This window comes from Etheostoma cragini, chromosome 4 (genome assembly GCF_013103735.1).
Source record: "Etheostoma cragini isolate CJK2018 chromosome 4, CSU_Ecrag_1.0, whole genome shotgun sequence".
NCBI classification, from domain to species: domain Eukaryota; kingdom Metazoa; phylum Chordata; class Actinopteri; order Perciformes; family Percidae; genus Etheostoma; species Etheostoma cragini.
The window spans coordinates 10,380,354-10,400,589 of record NC_048410.1 but is presented as its reverse complement, the minus strand read 5'-3'; the positions used below and the strand labels follow the sequence as shown (position 1 = coordinate 10,400,589).

General features: G+C 41.8%; 1 protein-coding gene across 7 annotated transcripts in view; it reads right to left on the bottom strand.

Annotated features, from left to right (window-relative positions):
• Window positions 1-1,345: 1,345 nt before the first annotated feature.
• Window positions 1,346-20,236, bottom strand: part of LOC117943135 (calmodulin-binding transcription activator 1-like) — a 49,759-nt gene continuing 30,868 nt past the window's right edge. The window contains exons 7-23 of one of the 7 annotated variants that reach the window (XM_034869071.1): window positions 19,971-20,124; window positions 16,845-18,700; window positions 15,636-15,762; window positions 14,998-15,132; window positions 11,359-11,507; window positions 10,534-10,718; window positions 10,374-10,452; window positions 10,017-10,284; window positions 8,403-8,935; window positions 6,997-7,145; window positions 6,648-6,891; window positions 6,361-6,429; window positions 5,711-5,856; window positions 5,530-5,601; window positions 5,353-5,383; window positions 4,739-4,810; window positions 1,346-4,575 (exon numbers count right to left, since the gene is read on the bottom strand). In XM_034869071.1, the coding sequence (XP_034724962.1) occupies window positions 4,778-4,810; window positions 5,353-5,383; window positions 5,530-5,601; window positions 5,711-5,856; window positions 6,361-6,429; window positions 6,648-6,891; window positions 6,997-7,145; window positions 8,403-8,935; window positions 10,017-10,284; window positions 10,374-10,452; window positions 10,534-10,718; window positions 11,359-11,507; window positions 14,998-15,132; window positions 15,636-15,762; window positions 16,845-18,700; window positions 19,971-20,124 (4,230 nt within the window). In that variant the 3' untranslated portion in view covers window positions 1,346-4,575; window positions 4,739-4,777. Of the gene's footprint in view, window positions 4,811-4,966; window positions 5,384-5,529; window positions 5,602-5,710; window positions 5,857-6,360; window positions 6,430-6,647; window positions 6,892-6,996; window positions 7,146-8,402; window positions 8,936-10,016; window positions 10,285-10,373; window positions 10,453-10,533; window positions 10,719-11,358; window positions 11,508-14,997; window positions 15,133-15,635; window positions 15,763-16,844; window positions 18,701-19,970; window positions 20,125-20,236 lie in introns of those variants that run through there. The other 6 variants (XM_034869069.1, XM_034869066.1, XM_034869072.1 and 3 more) reach the window with 6 other exon arrangements.

The window sequence follows — 20,236 nt, the reverse complement described above, 5'->3', positions numbered from 1 at the left end:
TGAAAGTATGGGACAAGGAAGGGTTTCCACAAAACTGGAAAGAGGCCTGCAAACCAGTAAAATAATGCAGTATTATCGACCAATCGCTTTAAAATCCCATGCGTGTCTATAAATGATTAGAGAAAATAACAAATGAAATGTTAACATATTATAAAGGACTTTTCAGAGAGGATTCAGGAGGGGTAGAAATACAAATGACCCAGTGTTATGTTCAGAAGATGAAATAAGAAAAGCACGAGTAAACAGAGAATTACAATTTTCTCTATATGAACCATGGGAGAAATAAATATCAGGCAAAAAAATAAGTTAAAGTGCAAATTTTCTTTTTATTCTGATTTCATTTTACAGCAGAAATTATGTAAAGCATTCAGAAGACATTTTCCACATATAAGGGCAATATTCAAAACACTTTGCATGGCCTCAGCAACAAAATATTCTTTTAAAAACATCAACAATTTAGTGATGCTTGGGCATGCACGTTTGTAAAACAAACAAAGTAAAAACTAGGTTACAAAAAAGAAAAGAAAAATGACAGACTGAGATAGGCATGGAGAACACAACAGCAGGCAAGGTGGGAATGCAGCAGGAAATGAGAGAGAGAGGGGGTGGGTGGGAAGATAGGGTAAAAGAAAGGAAGGCAAGGAGAGGTCTTGCCATAGATTATCTATAAGGGTCTACCATTCTAGCATGCAATGTGGTGTTTGGCCACGCCCTCTCAAAACAAGGCCTGAAAGGTTATACCATTCATTTGTAGGCGGACTAATGAAAACAGAGGCCATCTCTGCGCATGTCTACCAGCTGTTAACTATGGCAATATTTCTTCATTGTATTTTTTAAAAACTTTTTCTACTCTACATACTTTTTTACAGTCACCGTCCTCTCCAAAAACATGAACATATTGATGGATTATCTGCAATCTGTGTATGGTTTAATTTGTATGAGAGTGTATTCTCTGTGTGTGTTGATAAGCAGTAGCATTTGGATGTTGGAGTGTGTGTACTGTATATTTGTCTGTGTGCATATATATATATATATATATATATATATATATACATACACACACACACACACACACACACACACACACATATAAGCAGTGTTTTGTTACTTGAGTTGTGCTGATGTGAAAGGAGGGGCGGTTTAAGAGGATGCTCAGGTGATATTGCAACATGAATCTCCTAACGGTGCCATCCTAATCATGGCTGTCTCTCAGTGTCATAAAAATTGAGGAAACATGTGAAAGATATTATAGAGATAGTCCCATTGTAAATCTTTAAATATACTATCTCTTACAACTTTTTATAATTAGGAAAATTGAGGTGATACATGGCCATTTCTTATTTTAATTTAAGAATTACTTGTATCAAGAATGTTGTGCGTTTAAAACAAGAGCAACTATAGAAATAGAAATAGTACTCATTACTTGCTTAGTTAAATTTAGTTTATAATCAAACAAAATCCTATAAAATATGGGATTTGGAGATTTTTTTTCTTGTAGAAAAAGTGATGCAAACACACCTTGGATGAAACAAACATCACATTTGCTGCTTCACAAAATGAGACTCAGAAGGAGTGCGTCAATCAAGAACATTATTTCAAAATTTGTAGACACTAGATTAGTCAATGAACAACTGGAGTATCCCTAACCTACACAAATATGTACACCTACATATATGCATACAATATACACAGTCACCAGTAGCGGTACAACTCTGTGTCGGCGAGCATCACACTCCACATACCATCTCCCTGTTCTTTAACCCTGAGTAAAATCTAAGGGAGAGATTTAATTGTTCCCAAAGACATAAGCACAGAGAGAAAGAGTGTGGCATTTTTTGTGTCTGTGTACATTTGTGTACTGTATGTAGATATTGACGTGTGTGTGTGTGTGTGTGAGAGAGATAGAGAGAGAGAACGTGAGTGAAAAACAAAGAAAGAAAGTGACAGGTATTTTGTCCTCTGGAAAACTGTTGGGTTGTGCTTTCATTTAAATGCTGCAAGAACATTTTTTTCAGGAAAGACAGACAAAGTGAGTCCCTGCTAGAGAACGCATCTTTCTCCCAACAGCAACACTGGAACCTTGAATAGACTCGTGACAGTGCCTTTCATACACAGAGGCTGAATTCTATGGTTTTCTTGTTCTTATACTGCACAACTGGCACACAAGTGGGGCATAAAGTGGTAATTACTGGTTTGTCTTATAAAGCAACACATAGCATCAATCAGGCCGTGAGCATTCATTCATACCACTGACAAATACGAGCTTCTATCTTAGACTCGGATCAAGTTTAACACTGTCAAGTTCATTTTTAACATACAATTTAGGAAAATAAACAAGTAACTGGCAACCGTTTGGAGGACATACAATAGATATTTCCTGATATTAGCTTGCACTTTTCTGTTATTGAGCAGGCACTTTCTAAACAGAGCTTTCCAGAAGTCTAAAGCCGACGTCGTATCATAATGGCAGTGACAATGAGGAGAAAATAAAAATTCAAAAACAAATCAAATGATATGTAAAAAGCAGGGGGAAGAGACATTCTGTTTGAAGATGGAAAGCTTTGACTGGAGGCCGGGCTGGATCCGCTGTAGGTGTGATTAATGGTCTTACTAAAAGCTAGTATGTTGCTGAAGCACAACCATATTGTAAAGAATGTAGCACCCTCTTCCGTTTTGGGTCACCATTCATTGCATTCATATTAAAACAGCCATAATCATCTTTATCACCATTATTATCATTTTCATACTTGCATCATAATCGTCTACCTCAGAACTTGTCTATGGTTGAGCTAGTACTAAATCTCTTCTAGTATTTATTGTCTCTGTGTGTGTTGCCTCTGTGGATTTTACTGCTTTCTTTTGGGTGTCGGTTTCCCAAACATAACATATTGTTAGGAAATATAGCATTCATAATAATTGGCACTACTGGCAAAAAGGGCTTCATTTTTGCTAGCCAAGAAACAAAAGCACAAAGTGTATATGTTTTGTCTGAAAGATCATTGTTTCAGCTAACTTTGTTTTCCCACTTATATTTCTAACATTAGATTTTTCAGTTGCATGCTTTAACAAAATGTTCTTTTCAGTAACACTTATACTGGATACTCTTAATGTGAAGCAGTTAAAATCCTCTCACAGTCCATAGCCACTAACATGTTCTTTTTTCTTTTTCTTTGTCTTAAATCTCATGCACATTACTCCGTTTGCAATATCTACATTATTTACAAGCAATACAGCCATCCCGTGTACCCAGGTCTCTGTCTTAAGTTCTCATTATGGGAGTAAAATAATTTATAATCTTAAATACAGTCCTCTTATGAAAAAGTTTCAGGGTCCGCGTATCCCCTTACCTCGTCAGTTTATGTACAGGAATATGCAATAGTCCAAAATATGGATTTGATCGCCCATATGGGCTGATATGGGGACCAATGCCCCGTATAGGGGCAGGTATAGGACCCATGTCCTTTACAGAGCAAGCATAGAGACCTCTCAGAGTCAAGAAGAAGTCAAGGCAATGGTATGTGACTCTCTCCTCAAAACCACAGTCAGGATTTAGAGGTTCACGCAAAGAACAAACTAACAGAGACATTTAACCATTGGAACATGTCATATTTTACCACACAAGGGGGGGGGACTAGTCTCAAGCTGAACCACTCTTGAGCCAATTAAATAAATTAGACCCTTAAATAAATAAAGTAAAAAAAGCACCCAAAATGAGTAATTTTTCCTTACACAGTTCACATTACACAGGGCAAGGATAAGTTGATGAGGACGTAAGTGAGACACAACTTCACATAGAAATACAAAAGAAACAACACTAAAGCAGTTTGGCAAGCATGCAGGAGCTTGTAGCTCAAATACATGCATTGAATTGAACAAACACGGACACACCACGTCAGGCGAGCAAAGTGCTGCCTCTGAGAACAACTCCATACAAAGTCCATGTAACAAATTAAGACATCGTTATTCAGACCCTAACCCTTATCTAACAATGCCCCTCTTACATTCAAGTGCAGTTCCTCCCCTTTTGATCGGGTGACTGATTAATAGGTTTGTAAGCCTGTGAGTCAGAGTGGTTGGTTGTGAAATACTGAATCAGCAGAATGATTTGCCACTATAGATCTTCAGGATGATGGAGAGGAGGAATAAGCGGAAAAACCTTGCATGCAAATGCAACATAGAAGAGAGTTTTTTGGTTTATGTTTTCTTATTCTTTCATGGATTACTGTTTAAATACAAAACGCAAAATGTTTTGTATATTTTCTGCATGTCGAAGGAGCCTTTATCTTGAGCCAGCTGGTCACCGGAGCACGTCCAGACACTGCCATTAATGCCAGGACGTCGTCTTCAGGCGCTTCCTCGTGTTTTCCCGTCTGACTTATCGACTTGCTCTTGCAAAGAAACATACCCATGAAGAGTGCAAAGAATGCCATGAGGTTAATGTGATGGCCTCCCAGTGAAACTGTGGAGGAGGATCAGTGCTGTGGGCAGAGCCAGGTCCCTGGGCTCTGTCTGTCTGAGCTGCCATGATGGACACCTTTCCTGTCCTCAGTCTGTCTGGGAAGAGTTTTTTTCCCTCTTGAGAGAAGAGGGGAGAAAGGGTGAGACAGAAGGAGGGAGGAGAGGGATGGACAGGGCAGGAGAAGGGGTTGGGGAATGGAAAAGATAAGGAGTTTTTGGGAGGATGGAAGAAAGGAAAAAGGAGAAGATGGAGGACGGGGAGGGTTTATAGATTGCTCACAGGCTGAGGGGGCTGTGTGTGGGGTCTGGCGGTGGGCTCTCAGGACCCCTGGCCTTTCCCTGCTCTCTGGCCCTGGGGGAAAAAAAACACACATTAGAGACATGCTTAAGGACAGATTTGTGTGTGTGTGTGTGTTTGTAATTGTGCATGAGTTTTTCTTTTCACTTTTATATCCAAAGGCCATACTCCGAGCAACTCACCCACACACACACGCCGACACAAACACACACACACACACACACGCGCGCACACACACACATTCCATCATATGACCTTCCCACCCATCAAGGCACAGAAAAAAAGACTGGCAGGCCAAGCAAGACACTTAAAGTCCCCTAGTTATTTTAGTAAGAACATGCCCCATGAAGACCCTATGCAAGAATCACTTCTCAATCTATCTTTCAATCATGCAGAAGTACCAACATCATTCAGCGGACGTTGGAAAACGCCAGAGAGAAAGAAAGGGAGAGACAGGCAGATAGACAGGGAAGAAGAGAGCGTAAGAGGGAAGTATGATAATCCAGGATCTCCTCTCCCCCTTCCTTGCTGACATGCAAACAAGCATCAGCCACCAGGAGAGAGGGGAAAAGAGAAGAGCGAGAGAGAAAACTCACCCGTTTCAGAGGCCTATGGTCCATCAAGGGGCTTCACAGGAACAGTAAAACAACACCAACTATTAGCACCAATGTAGAGAGCGCATGTGTGGCAGTGGGCTGTAAGAGTGTGTAGGTAACGTGTTTGGATGTGTGTACAGTGGTGTTGGAGGGTGTGTGAGGAGTTTTATGCCTCACCTGTGGCGGCATCGTAGCAGGAATCTCAGGATCTTGCGAGCAGCCTGGTTCTGTTTTTTCGTGAGGAGGCTGCTGTAGGTGAAAACACAGGAGTAAGACAAATCTTTCTGCATAATTATGACCTTTGTGTGTGTGTGTGTGTGTGTGTGTGTGAGTGAGACAGAGAGAAAGAGTGAAGTACCCAAGGGAGTGTCTATAGGAGCGGTAGTATTGCTGGATGAGGACCGCTGCTCTACGACTCTGTTGGAACTTCCTCTGCTCATGGAAACTCCGGAAACGACTCTGGATCAGGATGGCTGCCAGGGTCATCCTCTTATAAAGTGCATACTGAAAGAGAAGACAGAAGCAGCGTGTTGTAAACCCTTCCATCACAACCTTTTTAAAGTTGAATTTTGATAATTATAATGATAACGATTTAAATAATGTAATGGCTATATCTGTTTCCCTCTGCAAGCTCAAATCCCAACCTCTGACTGATCACAACTTGCATACTTAATACTTTTATTAATAAATGTCCATTATAGATCACGTCTAGCTGTCTCCAGCAAAAACAAAAACGTGTGATTATACTGACTTGAGGGGGAATAAAACCTAAAATGATGTGAACTTTGGTGCTGTGTTAAACTTCAACATAAAGGCACAGTGGATGACATGACTGACCCGTACTGTACGTCTTCATTCATTCATATTTCATTTTAGCCCAGATTTATGAAGGAAATACATCTGTTAATGCTATTATTTCTGGATATCCAATTCAGCAGTTAACTCTCAGTCAGCTTGACATAAAAGCAAGTAGTAGGCTGATGCTAGCAATGTGCTGTTAACTCTTACCTGCCTGTATCTTTTATAGCAGCGCTGAATCACTGCTGCAATCTCTTTGCGTTGTTCCTGAATGGGACCCTTGGACATTAAGAGTTTGCATAAACATCATATCTGTTAAATGGCTCATGGTAATCTCAAGTTATTGTGGTTCATGAAAGATAGAATTAGAAAAGAAAATAAGTTGAACAAATGCCAAAACAAGGATTTAAAAAACAACATAGTGACAAAATACATCAGATTATTTTACAATTTCAGGGGTAAACTTTGTGATTAAAAAAAAGGTATACCATGTATACCTTGTGTTTTCTGAGGGAGTGCAGAGCATGCCTGATGGTCTCATAGAGCTCCCCATGCTCTGCCTCAGTCATGGATATACAGGAGTCAGTTTTCAACCTCTCCTCTTTCATAGCTGCACAGAGGAAGGAGGTCCAGTCAAAGGGGGAGGAAAGGGCTTTCTTAGCCTGAGGACTCTGCTGGTCCTCAGGCCCTGAGAGACAGTTTGGTTTGGGGCAAGGAGTCTGAGACCTGGAGTTTAGAAACCTGGAGGAAAGCAGAGAACAGAGCAAAATGTTCATTGTAAAAAAGACCTTTACACTATGACAAGTTATGTCATGTGAATGTGGTGACAGGAATTCTTTGACTTACCTCTCCACCTCACCAAGATAACCAGACAGTAACCTGACGTCACTGCTGATCTCCACCTTCCCAGAGTCTGTTTCAGTCTCCATGGCCTCCTGCTTAAGCCTACCAGTTGAAGCCTCCAGGATGTGATCAGCTAGCATCGTAATGTCCATCTGCAAGACAAGCAGAGCAGGCGTTATATTCATATTTCTAACACCTGCTGCCTTTAAAAATTATATTTATTTTTGGCATTTATTTTTTTATGCCTATACGGATGACAACTATATAACTGAATATATGATGAAACTCTGTGTACAAAATGTTTTAATGAAGCAACTGCTTTTTATACTTATAGGGAGAAAAAAATGTCTATGCATTATCATCACTTGATCATCCCTGTTTTTGAAGCTTTCTGTTCTGTGGTTTACCCTGTAAGCATATGCTGTTATTCATTACATATGTTTAGGTCATAGAGAGACTCTGGTAAAACAATCAAATCTTTTGGACTGACCAGAGTCTTGACTAAACCAACAAGGTTTATTCATTAAATACATCTTCTATCCTCTCTTTGCGAGCCCCCCTTGTCATGCTAGATGTGACATCAGTGTACCTTGAACAGTTGGATGGGCTTGCACTGTCCGTCCCTTTTTTTTATCAGATTTCATTGCAAAATAGAATATGCATCCACTGGTGGCTAATTATCTTAATGGTGGAAACAACTGAAGGTATCAGAGATTTTATTATTGCAATCCCTTTCTTTGAAGCATATTTCTAGTTGTGATTAAATAGACAAGCACTACAACTGGCTAAATCCAAACTAATAACCTTTTTGTTATTATCTTAATTTGGCCAAGCTCAGTTTTTTAAACTTACTACAATGATTCCTTATAATGCAGGGATTAATCAGTTAGTACTAGGTTCTTGTTTTCGCCAGTGAAAAATATGCCCTTTTTTGCTTTCTTGTCAGTGCACTTCATTTGTAATAGTGTGTGTCTGCTTTTGTGGGAGTAACTGAGTAGTGAAGATAGCACAAATGCCTCTGCAACAGGTGGCCTTCTTATGATGACAAATTCAATGCACACAAAAGGAGTACAGTAGATGTCATGTAAACTCTCAATCATCACTCATTATCCCTGTATCCTGTTTATGTTCAAGTTTGTTGTCACTATTTAATCTTACCCTCTTGGGCCCTTCCTGAGGTTTTATAATTGTTTTAACCTAATGAGGTATCATGGTAGTTTTCCCTTATTCACATGGAGGGTCAAAGTTTGGGGAAGAGTTGTTTTCATAGATTTTTTAATGTATTGTTTCAAGTATTTGATCACAAACATGGCAAACATGCAAGCAAGCAGTATACATTGTCCATCACATAAAGTACAAAAAGTTCAGGAACGTGATCAAAACTGGGCCTCACAATCCGCTGCCCCTACCTGCAAGTCCTCTGTGTTATCCTGAAAGGTCAACAGCTCTGTCTCCTCTCCCCTGTCAGATAACCCTCTTTGGCGCAGGTGAATGGCCAGTCGTTCTTTTCCTAGAATCCTCCTGGCTAGGCCACGCTGCCCCAGAGTCTGTCTCAGACTCCACCTGGTGCCCCCTCCAGAGCCCCCTATCCTGGCCTGCAGGTGGGAGAATGGAGTGCTGGGGAGCTGAGGGCGGTTTGGGCTGGAGCTGGCAGGAGGTGCGTTCTGACAGCTGAGGTTGGAGGGTTGAGTTTGAAGGGTGTTTGGGAGGAGAGAGCGTTGGGTGTTAGGACTGGGGGATGAGTTGAGGAGGGAGGTGAGGGTGTTGGGGCCAGGGGTTGAGTTAGCTAGCTGTTGCTGGGTGTCTGGGCTGGGTTTGAGTCTCTTGGCTGGGGGTGGGCCTCCCTGTTCTCCCTGGGTTCCCTGTTGGGCTCGGTGTCCTGTTTGGCTCCAGCTCGGGTTATGGTTGTCTGGCTGGTTCTCTGTCCTGGCTCTCCTAAGCTCTGGGGAAAAAAATGATAAAAAATAAGAAAAAGTGGCAAATAGATTCCGATCATGCTGGATAGGCATATTTATTATAGGTCAGTTCACCCTAAACACATACAATTTTGCAACACTTACACCTAGAAATAGCTAACAATGGTCATATTCAGTTTTCAATTTCAGACTGTCCACATGGTCTTCTATGGAATATCCTGAGTAACTGGAAAGACATTTTTCAAAAATAATTTTCAAAGGAATAGTTTGACATTTTGGAAAACACACTTATTTGCTTTCTTGCCTAGACTTAGATGAGAAGATTGATACACTATTGTGTCTCTCTGGCGCATACAGTGGGGCTTGAACGTTTGGGTACCCCGGGTAAAAATTTATATTGTGGTGCATAAAGAAGCCAAGAAAAGATGGAAAAAACTCCAAAAGGCATCAAATGACAGATTAGACATTCGTATAATATGTCACAAAAAGTTACATTTAATTTCCATCATTTAAATTTTCAAAAGAACAGAAAACAAAAAAATGGCGTCTGCAAAAGTTTGGGCACCCTGCAGAGTTTATAGCATGCATACGAATGTCTAATCTGTCATTTAATGCCTTTTTGAAATTTTTCCATATTTTCTAGGCTTCTTTATGCACATAAATACAATTTTTTACCTGGGGTGCCCAAACATTTGAGCCCCAGTGCTAGCAAAACCCAACAGCCGGTTAGCTTAGCTTAACATAAAAACTGGAAACAGGCAAACAGCTGAGACAGGAATTTACTGCTCTCTGCCAAGAAATCATCTGGCACATAACCCCAGTTAAATGTAAAATTGTTGTTTTTACACATAATTTTAAACAAACAAGATATACAGTAAAAATTAATGAACTTTAGGGGTCCTGGTAGGTGGATTTTCTTTTTGTACAGAGTAAGGCTAGCTGTTTTCAATCTTTATGCAAAGCTAAGCTAACCCGTTGTAAATTTTAAAACCTCTGCAAATAAAACTGTAACCACCAGTCTGGCTGAATATCACTAGGGCTAAGTGGGAATTTGTTTTGTGTTTTGGGTGAATTGACGATAAACCAAAAAATAGCAGGCTTTCCCACCTGAATTAGGGTTTGGGCAAGGGCTGTTGCTTATTCTGCTGGTCTGTGGCTCTCCTCTCCATCTGTCCATCCAAGTGTCAGCAGTGTGGCCCTGAGCCTGAGGAGTCTGTTGCAGCTGCTCTAAGAGCTCAGCCAATCGAGTGTGGCCCCGAGATCGTGCGATGTTGAGCGGCAAGCGCCCCAGCGAATCAGGAATAACCAGTGCTCTTGGGTCCCACTGGTAAAGCACCAATGCTGCCTCAGTGTGGCCCAGAGCACATGCCCACATCTGAAGAGTCCAAAGGAAAACACACATCACCCACAGACATGGAAATAATGACACACTCAGAAGACCATCCAGAAATAGGGATCACTCACCAATGGAGTACAGGAGAAGTGATCTACGTTGAGAGGATCCACCTCGAGCTCAAGGTCAATGCTGTCGGCATGCTTTGTGCTGCAGACAAGACAACAAAAGTGAAAATTAACTTACAGTCTTTGCGTTCACAATGATGTGCCATGTTCGTGTGTTACTCACCGCCAGCGAATAAGGGATTGAATGAGCCCTGCATAGCCCTGAGCTGCAGCCAGATGCAGTAAGGTCATTCCTCTGGAGTTCTTACTGTGGACGAGCTGATTAGATGAAGCCCAGCATGGCTGAGACATCATCTTCTCACACACCACCACAACACGACCCTCGAAGGAACCCTGATCGGTAGAAATCTGGAAGATTAAAGACAGAAAGGTTTTCCAGGTTTTTTATGTACAACATTATAGACGATTTTAAATGTTTTTCAAGCTGTCACAAAGGTCAATTTTTACCAAGAAAGAGTCTTATGTTTAACAAATTGCAGAGCGTCTGACTCCTTGAGAGCTAGAGGGTAGATTACATAATATGCTTAGGCTGTAATGAAGTCAGAGAATTAACACTTTCTTGACCTAAAAAAGCACCTTTGAAATGCAAGGAAATCTAGTACAAAGTCCTTTAATAAAAAAGATGTTGAAAAATACCACAGAATGGATTTTGTACTTGATTGCATCATGTTGTATATGTTTTGCTATTATTGATTAAACTAATGTAACTGATGTATGTTTTAGAGTATTTCTTTGAGTTTCAAAAATAGAAAGACCTGATCTTCTGTAAACAATTGAACCATTAGACTGTCATCATGCAGTCATCAAATTGAACTCAAACCCGCTTTTAAAGACTTCAATTAATTAAACATTATTTTACCTGTACTGGTCATACGGTTTCAGATTATATAGCTACGGAATTTCTGTAATTGTTCTGTCTTTGTCAATTAAAGCGTGTGGTCTAGACGTACTCTATCTGTAAAGTGTCTCGAGATATTTTCCGCCTTACTTGAGACTGCTGATCAGTGGCTCCTCCTCCCTCCACTCCTCCACCCTTGGTTGCCATGGTTTCTGAGCCGGAGTTCTGATTGGTTATCTCAGCCATTCTCTGTTCCATCTGCTCCAGACGCTCCAGGATGGACATCCTAAACTGCGTATCTACAGGAGTGAAGGTAGGACACATAGAGTTGTAAGCATTGGCTACTTGTTTGTTGCATTTAAGCAAATCAATAATATGTTTTAGTAAATCCTACGTAGAGCATCTTAGGGAGAGGGGCTCTTCTTTGAGGGGCTCAGTACTGAAAAATAAATCAGAACTGCAGTGCAATAAATCCGCTTACCAACAATGGGAGGTTGGGAACCAAAAAAAACTGTGTGTATCTGTGAAAGAGTGTGCATCTAACATTACATTTATTTTGGCTGTGTGAGTGTGATCCTTTGTTTCAGAGCTGCTGCAGTTTTGCTGCAGTGCACATTATCTCATCCCACCTGCTGCTGTCTCACTCAGTCGCTCTATTTTTCTCTCCTCTCATTTCACTTCTATGTTCTTTCTTTCTGTCTGCATTTCACAAACTGAGCTGAAAGGGTGGAGCCATAGGAGTGACACAGAGGCTAAGGCTCCACCCTTTCCACTCCACTGCCAATCAGAAGAAGAGCAGAGTTTTCTGCAAAACCAGCTTTAAAAAAAACAACAAAGCAAAACACTCCACTGTTTCAGCTGCCGAACACATAACAAGCAGCTGTCTTCACCCATCATAACTGAAAACAGATGCACACACACACACACAAACACACACACAAACACAAACACACACACACAAATACAGATGCATAAAAAACACAAAAAGGAAAACTACAATAGATTTCTGGTCACATAAATGCTTGCAGACATGCATTTCAAAACAGAAAAGGATGATTGAGAAGACTTCATAAATTGGCATCTGCTTTGAGGATGTGCTTGTGGTTAATTTTAATAACTTAATTAACAAATATTCATTGAAATTAGCCAATTAAATAAAGATAAAATAGTCATTCAACAACCTTCATTAATTGAGAAGTGAATTGTTGAATTTTAAATGTTTGTAAAATGTATTTCAAACAGGCTTTCGTTTATAATGTTTTTATCTAACTTAAATGACTTACTAACTTAATCTAATTTTCCATTTTATAATTCACTTATCTACCTGCCAATCATGCTTGAGTCTAGATGCTGCATGGCTCATGTTATGAAGGATTCAGAGGCATAAAAAAAAAAGCCACTGGAAACTTCTTTCAAAGTAATTTAGGATTTAATTTAAAAAGAATCATACATTTATTTATATCAATAGCATGCAATTATATCTCGACAAGTAGCTTTTAAACCACATTATTTAAATGCTAATTTAATCGTTATTTTATTCACTGTTTTAAAATAAGTAAATGGATTATTATTGACCAGTAAAAACAGCATAAGGATTCTGATGGCACTCCAGCTTCTATATAGGATTACAGATCACTTGTATTCCTCTTGAATACAAATTAAGTGGCTTTTCAAAGTTTGTGTAATGATTACTTGTAGTTGTAGTGGGTACCTGTGGATTTACTGACCAGCTTTGGACACCTTTCTGTTCTGTTAAAGCAGAATTTAAACAAATTCTGTTCTTTAGTTGAAGTTAATGGAATAAGAGTATTAATCTAACACACATGTTTTGGCACAGGATCCATACAGAGAAACTTTCAGTAGTAAACTTGAACATCTACAACATTAACATTTCAACTTTGTGTGACCAACAACATTCCCAAATGTCTGTTCCTACAGCAGGCCTGGTTTTATCTGGGCCACTACAGGAGCCACATTAGCCCCCCTTCATTTGTTGTTATAGAGTTCAGTGGAGCTGTCCACTCCTGATGGTGCTGAAAGGGAACAGGTTAACATGTAAGGCTAAACAAGCTTGTAATTCAACATAAAACAAGCAGGATATCGTGCGTCTTTTAGTTCAAACATCTTGCTTGCAAACAATGTAGACTTTCTTCCGTCCCTTTGTCTTAACTGGCAGAAGCTGGGCACCACATGTAGGCTACTACAAATATTTTAACTGAAACGTGATACAAAAGTAGGCTTTACAGATATGAAGACGAAATTTAAACAGGCACATACATCTACAGCATCATAACGAAAAACTTAACCCGGCTATAAAACATCATATAAGCCGATAAAAGGGCGCGTTTGTTTAAGTTAACATCAGTTTAAAATCAAACAAGGTACGAACCCCAACAGCGAACCTCTCTCTATCTGCTGCTCTCTTTGTTCCCGCTTCTGCTCAACCCCGTTAGTTTGAAGTGTGCGACACACACATTGCTACTCCGATCGAGCAAAACACAACCAAGAATAGGGAGAGAGCGAGAGCGAGAAGGAGGGCGAGAGAGAGAGAGAGAGAGAGAGAGAGCGATGGAGAGAGAGACAGAGGGAGTGAGAGAGAGACAGACAGAGTCTCCACGTTGTTTTAGTGGCAGACACGCTTCAAATCCGCCCGCCAGACTCTGAGCTGCAGGAGGCTCGTTCGTCATCGGTAGCCTACAACAATAGACTGCACACAAACTAAACTGGAGCAATGACATGTGACAAAGTCTTGCGCTGACGCATATTTCCTTACAATTATTTATCTCTGTCTATTTCTTCGAGGCAGTGAGCCTTTGATGCAGTCTACATTTGATTTGAGGGCACACAAAGGACTAGATCGCACGTTCAGGGCTTGTTATCATCTTTTAAAGTTCAAGGCAGAGCCTATAGATAGCGTGTTTGAGGCTGAACGACACACTACCAGTGGTGTCCAACCTTTTGACTGTCAAGGGGACCGCGATTGTGCCATGATGTCCTTGCCCTTCACTCCAGCAAACAGTCAGCCTGCTGTGACTGTAGAGCCGCATTGCCGCATTGCGCAACGCAGAGACGGGGGCGATGAACACAGAGTAACCCAGGACATGCCTCGCTGAGGAGACCCGTGTGCTTCAAAGCCGCAATTGCATCAGGAGATATATTTGCACAGAAAAACCCGCCCCGGGTGCTGTGCAGATATGTGCAACCAAACCCCCAGAGCTGACTCAAAGAACATGTAATTGTCCTCTTACATCTTACAGAATGTTTTAATTTGATTCAGTATAATTAAAATCTCACTAGGGCAACATACAAAAACAAAATAATTCAGATTCCTCTCCAATATGCAAACACTCAAAATAGACTCCATAATACATTATTTTTTAGTCCAACAAGACAAAGCCTAAAGGTTTTATGAACTGGGGACTGTGAAGATAAAAGGTGCAACACACACACACTTACACACACACACACACACACACACACACACACACACACACACACACACACACATATACAAAGAAAATAAAGAATAATAAAAGGATGTAATTTTGTATGATCATTTAGGGGTTTTCTGGGTAATACAATACAGTCAGTCAAGTACATGATCGTGAAAATCCAGTATTTTAAAAACAAAATGCAAACTTGCAGCGCTCCAGGCACACAATGAACAGTTACGTACGTACGTTAGTCTCATTATGTTTATGGTTTATGTTCTTCATTGAGTAAAAAATAAGACAAAAAGTGTGTAACTGTGCATCCCTGTGTGGTCTAAAAACAAATACATGCTCTCACCATCAAGGGACAACCAGTCATGCTGAGAAGATGGCAGGGCAGGAAGGTCACGCGCCTTGTATTCAAAAACCACAGAGGAAGAGATGACCTCACCGCCCATAGCTACCTGCAGCATCACCAAACCTGTGTCATGGGCTGGAAATATCAGGTAAGGAATTATTAGGAGTGACCGTATGTTGAGACCGAACTCTTATCAAAGAATAATTTTAGGACAGTATGTTAATTATTGTACATCGTGAACGTCTTTGCTTTGCCCAGGTTTGCCCTGATCACACTTAATGTAGCAGGATGTGACTCATTTATCCTTTACTATACCATCCAAAAAACATTTCCAAGTAGTACTACGTTTATTGTGTTCTTGCCAGACAGTGTCCTTCCCAATGGTCCCTCCTTAAAATGTTCCTTTTTGTATTGTTCTCATCTTTTTTGTTTAACAGGGAATGCATCTCCTGAAAAGAGTGTGCAGTCAAGAATGTCAGACTCTTTCTTTGCATGCTGTGGAAAATCTTTTTAGCTAGAAACTGCTTAGTGGGGTGACGTTTGGGCTTAGATTTACATTTAAAAAAAAGGAAAGTGTTTTTCTAGGTTGAAGGAGTGTGTTTGTTGTGTAAAAATGTGTGCATACACAGGTGTGTTACCTGGGCAGTAGCAACGCAGCACCCCGGGCTGGATGAGGGCAGCAGGGACACTGATGTGGTCAAAGAGACAGCTGTACTCACTGCCTGACTCCAACCACGGACCTGTGATGAGCACCTTCACTCCACCCTGCCGCACACAAACAGTCTTCAGTCTAATATCACACAGTCTGTGTGAAAATAAGACACATCATGCATGCATACTTTACTAAGATAATAGTAATAATAATAATGTATGCATAGTGTAGCATGTGTATGTAAATGTGTGTGTGTGTGTTTGTGTGTTTGTGTGCACAGAATACCTTTCTGTGTTTCTATCAAATATCCTGATTCTATCTGTTTCAAAAACCTACCTCAGAAACACAGTGGCCTACATTTTAGCTTTCTGTTATATGAATTTCAACTAATAAATATTGTGAATGCTCCCCAAGTGGTTATACTTTTGCTTATTTATGTGTGATTTTTTGACAAATCCAAGATTCTTAACGGCCTGGTGGCAGCTCCTAGAGGCTGTGCTGCTCCTTACATCCACGTTGTTTGAACCATGTGAACAACACTGCCAAGAGTTTTTTCAAGTGTAGCTAAAAATAAAACACAAACAAGATATTGTGCCCCAAAAATGTTCAGTCATGAAGTGAGTTTACAACAAAAAATGTTTTGTTGTTGATTTTAAAGCCATTATCCACATTGGCTAGTTTATTTTGTGGCATTCTAGTTAATTAAAAAACAACCTAAACTGTGGATTAATGAGTGTGATGTAACATCCTGCAAAAAAAGTTAAAAAAAAGAAAAAAAGAATTGATCTATATGTACAAATGTTGGAGATACGGTGAGTTAATAAAGTTATTTTCAACAAATTGTCTTTTGAAAATGATTGTGGTAAGATCCTGTGTTTCCACAAGTTTCATCATGATTGAATGACTGCTGTCTGAGATATTATAAGTGGTACATGGGTAAATTAATGAAGCCAATCAGGGTAATCAGTGTAATATTGAAATTTCATCAAAATCCAATCAGCTGAGTCTGAGCTATTCTGACTCCTTAATGACCACACAGCCAGGCTGGCAGTCTTAGTACAAATTGTGCTGAGCGTGATTTTAGCGTTAAACATCAGTACAAGCCCACCGTCAATCATGTGTAGGAGGGTCTGATTTTCCTGTAGGGAGCGATGATTAATAAATAATGAGTGATAATCATGTAGGGTTTACTAACCTCTGGATAAGACCACTCTGGGGAGTAGTCTGTCACACCAAACAGCCTCCCAGTCTCCTGGAGCAGTCCCATAGCTCCCTGCTCCACCTCTGAGCCCTGCAGGTGGCCTGCTCCTGTGCCCTGCCCCTCTCCGGCTGCCCCCTCCTGGGGCATCAGAACCCCAGTCACAGCCGCCCCCACCCCACCTCCAGACCCCTCAACTGAGATGAAATCATTGATGAGATCAGAGAACTGGCTTCCAAAGGAAGCCTCAAAGCCTTCCAGACTGATAGCCCCAGTTGCTGTAGCTGACACCCCCCCACCCTGTTGAGGTAGAGGAGAACTGTAAAGCGCCCCCTCAATGCTTGCACCAGCAGCTATTGACTGAGGACTGGCCCCCACTGAACTGCTGGCCCCGGACAAGCTTACACCATTACAGAGAATCTCACTTTCCCCTCTTCCCCCTGCTCGACCACCTCCACCACCCTCCTCTCCTCCTCCATTGTCATCTGTGGGTTGCAGGTAGTGCTCGGTGTCAACACTCGTGTAGGCCTCGTGAGAATCCCCAGGCTTGAGTAGCAACTCTCCTCCATTCTCAGAAGTCTTGTCTAAGACTTCTCGATGTCCCCTGCTGCCTGACTGGTTGGCAGTCGTATCCTGCGGTGTTACAGGAAAAGAGCCCACCGCTGCTCCATGTCCGTTCCTTCCACAAAGGCCCTGCTGGTCCGGGCTGGCTTGGTGGAGATGTGTATGTGGGTCTCCATTGGCAACTGGAGTGTCTGTTGGCACTGTGGGCAGGCCGATGTACGCCTGGGCCTCGCCTGATTCCTGGGTCGCCTCAGTACCATTGTTCTGTAGCTGGGAGGGCTGGCTTGTCTGGGGGGAAGCCTGGAGAAAGAGGCCAGGGGAGGGGTGATGCGCAGACTGGGTCAGACTCTGGACACAGGCTGATGACATCACAGCACTAAAGTCCATCTGCTCCAGGGTGGTGCTGGGGCTGAGACCTGTCCCTTCTCCCACATAGCTGCTCTGAGCGGCCAGCGGCGGCTCCAGGGGTGTAGGTTCCGTCTTGATGTTGTTGACAAGAGCTGGGTTGTAGACAAAGTTGTTAGAGGAACAGTGGAGTCCTCCATCATCACCGTTACATCCCTCAGCCTTCCCTCCACCTCCTCCATACGTCTGGCCTTGCTTGGGATTGTTGAGGAAGCAATCAGGGTCAAAAGTCATGGTGGTCTCAGGAAGGCTGACTCCTCCACCAGAGTCTAGCGAGCTAGATAGAACCAACTCTCCTCCCTCCCCTAAGCCGATGCCTCCAGGAAATGACGCAAACCTCTGGTTTTCAGGGGCAACAGCCAACAGGATGCCAGTGGTGGTGCTCTCATGGGTGGATGCCAACAGGTGGGTGTGACCAGCAGAGTAAACCGAATCACCAGTCAGCGTGGTGACCTCAGACATGAACACAGCTGTGCTCTGTGACATGCCAGCCCCAATGGCAAGAGCAGGGCTATCTGCCATGTCGCTGGTGATTGACAATGGGGAGCTCTGGGTGGTGTCAGGGACCTCCACCTGGTTTGTTGAAGTAGAGGAGGACACTTCCATGCTGCTCTGTGGGAGTAGGGAGGGCTTGGTTATTCTGCCATTCCTCCTCTCTCCGCCACCCGCTCTGCTCCTGCCCCCTCCAGGACTGGGCTCTGTCTGGCCCTCTGACACATCGCTGTTCTGGACCTCTGTGCCATCTGCTTCCTCAGCTCTCTGGCCTGCCGCTACAGCCATACCCGTTGCAGCTCCACCTCCTGCTGCTGCCCCTGACTCCTGCTTGGATGAGATGATGCGCTGCTTGACACTGGAACATTTCTGATGCAGGCTGCTTCCAGCACCTGTCAAAAGAGACAAACAAACATTAAAGACACTTTATTTTCTGTCCTTTTATTTGTTCAGGTCACTCTTTAAAGTAATAGCATTACCTCACAAACTTCTGAAAGTATGTAATGGCGCCCTCCAGTGTTCAGAATGTCCACTTTAAATACATACTGTATGTGTAAAATGCTTTTGTTGCAAGACGTTTCAATTCTAACATCTGAGGTCCATGTTTCCAGTTTCTAAATAAGATGTCTGCATTTATATCTTTGGGATTTAGCTGATGCATTTTCAGAGGGAAATAACAAATACCAAACAGCTTAAGTGTCAGAGACCTAATGACCATAAAATGAACACAGACGATCAAGTCAGTGATCAAGAGAGAAGTGTTAGGAAAGGAAAAATAGCAGAGAGCTGTTTTGTGTGAGGAAATTAAGGCAGGTCGAAGAGCAAGAAGGAATATGATTCAGTGGGGAGAGTGAAAATTGAGGTGCTACTTAAGTCAACAAGCTACTTAGTTTTGGGCAGCTGTCCTTATTTGCCCTTCCAAACAAGATCAAAAGAGGGGTGAAATTAGGTTAGTGTGAATGTGTGTCTGTGTGTGTGTGTGTGTGTGTGTGCATGTGTGTGTGTGTGTGTGTGTGTGTGTATGTGTGTGCGTTTACTGGAGTTATCTACTCTCTGATGCTCATTTATGAATAATACATGCTGGATATTTCCGGCACCTCAGTCTTCTTTCCCCCTATCTCTCTCTTTCTTGGGTGAAATGTGTAACTGCCTCTAGGTGGCAGCATGGCGCTGACTGTCACAACCATCAAAAACAACAAATCTAAATCTATACCATCTATATTTATCTGGCATGTACATATGTACTGAACATATCGTGTTGCATTTTGGCGTACTGATTTATCTTTACCCTACACCAATATATCAATAAGATGTTTGCGCTAAATTTACACCGACAAGATTAGATATTTTTTCTTGATGCAAGAGAGACATTTTCATATAATCTCCCCTAAACTGATGAAATCACATGTTGTAATGGCAGCAAGTGATGACAGCTCCAGACCGTGCCCCATTATGTTGCCCAGTTGTTTACAAAGCCTGAAAAGCAAGTCAGTTTTTTAGATGTACCACAGTGGTTTCCTTCAGATTAATTTTGAATCTTCCTGCACCGTGACAGGTGGTATTTATTTTGACTCATATCCCCAGGTTTAGAATGAAGTGTGAGGGCTGAAAGATGAGAGTACGAACGAGAAGAGTGCTGAAATGATGGTAAAGCTAACTCACACATGGGTTTGAGTTGCCCAATGAGCTCCTCCTTGCTCCACTTGGCCCACTCCTTCCTGTCTGTGTTGATGGAGCAGAGGACAGGGCCGCATGGCTTCCCGCTATCGTCCACTGCTGGCACATTTAGGTAGTGCACCAACACAATGTCTGGGTTCTACAGCACAGGGAAAAAACACACACACAGATACATGCACGCGCATTGTGTTAGTTTAACATGGCCTTTATTCATTAATTTATTGTCATATTCTCACCAATGTATGGGAGGA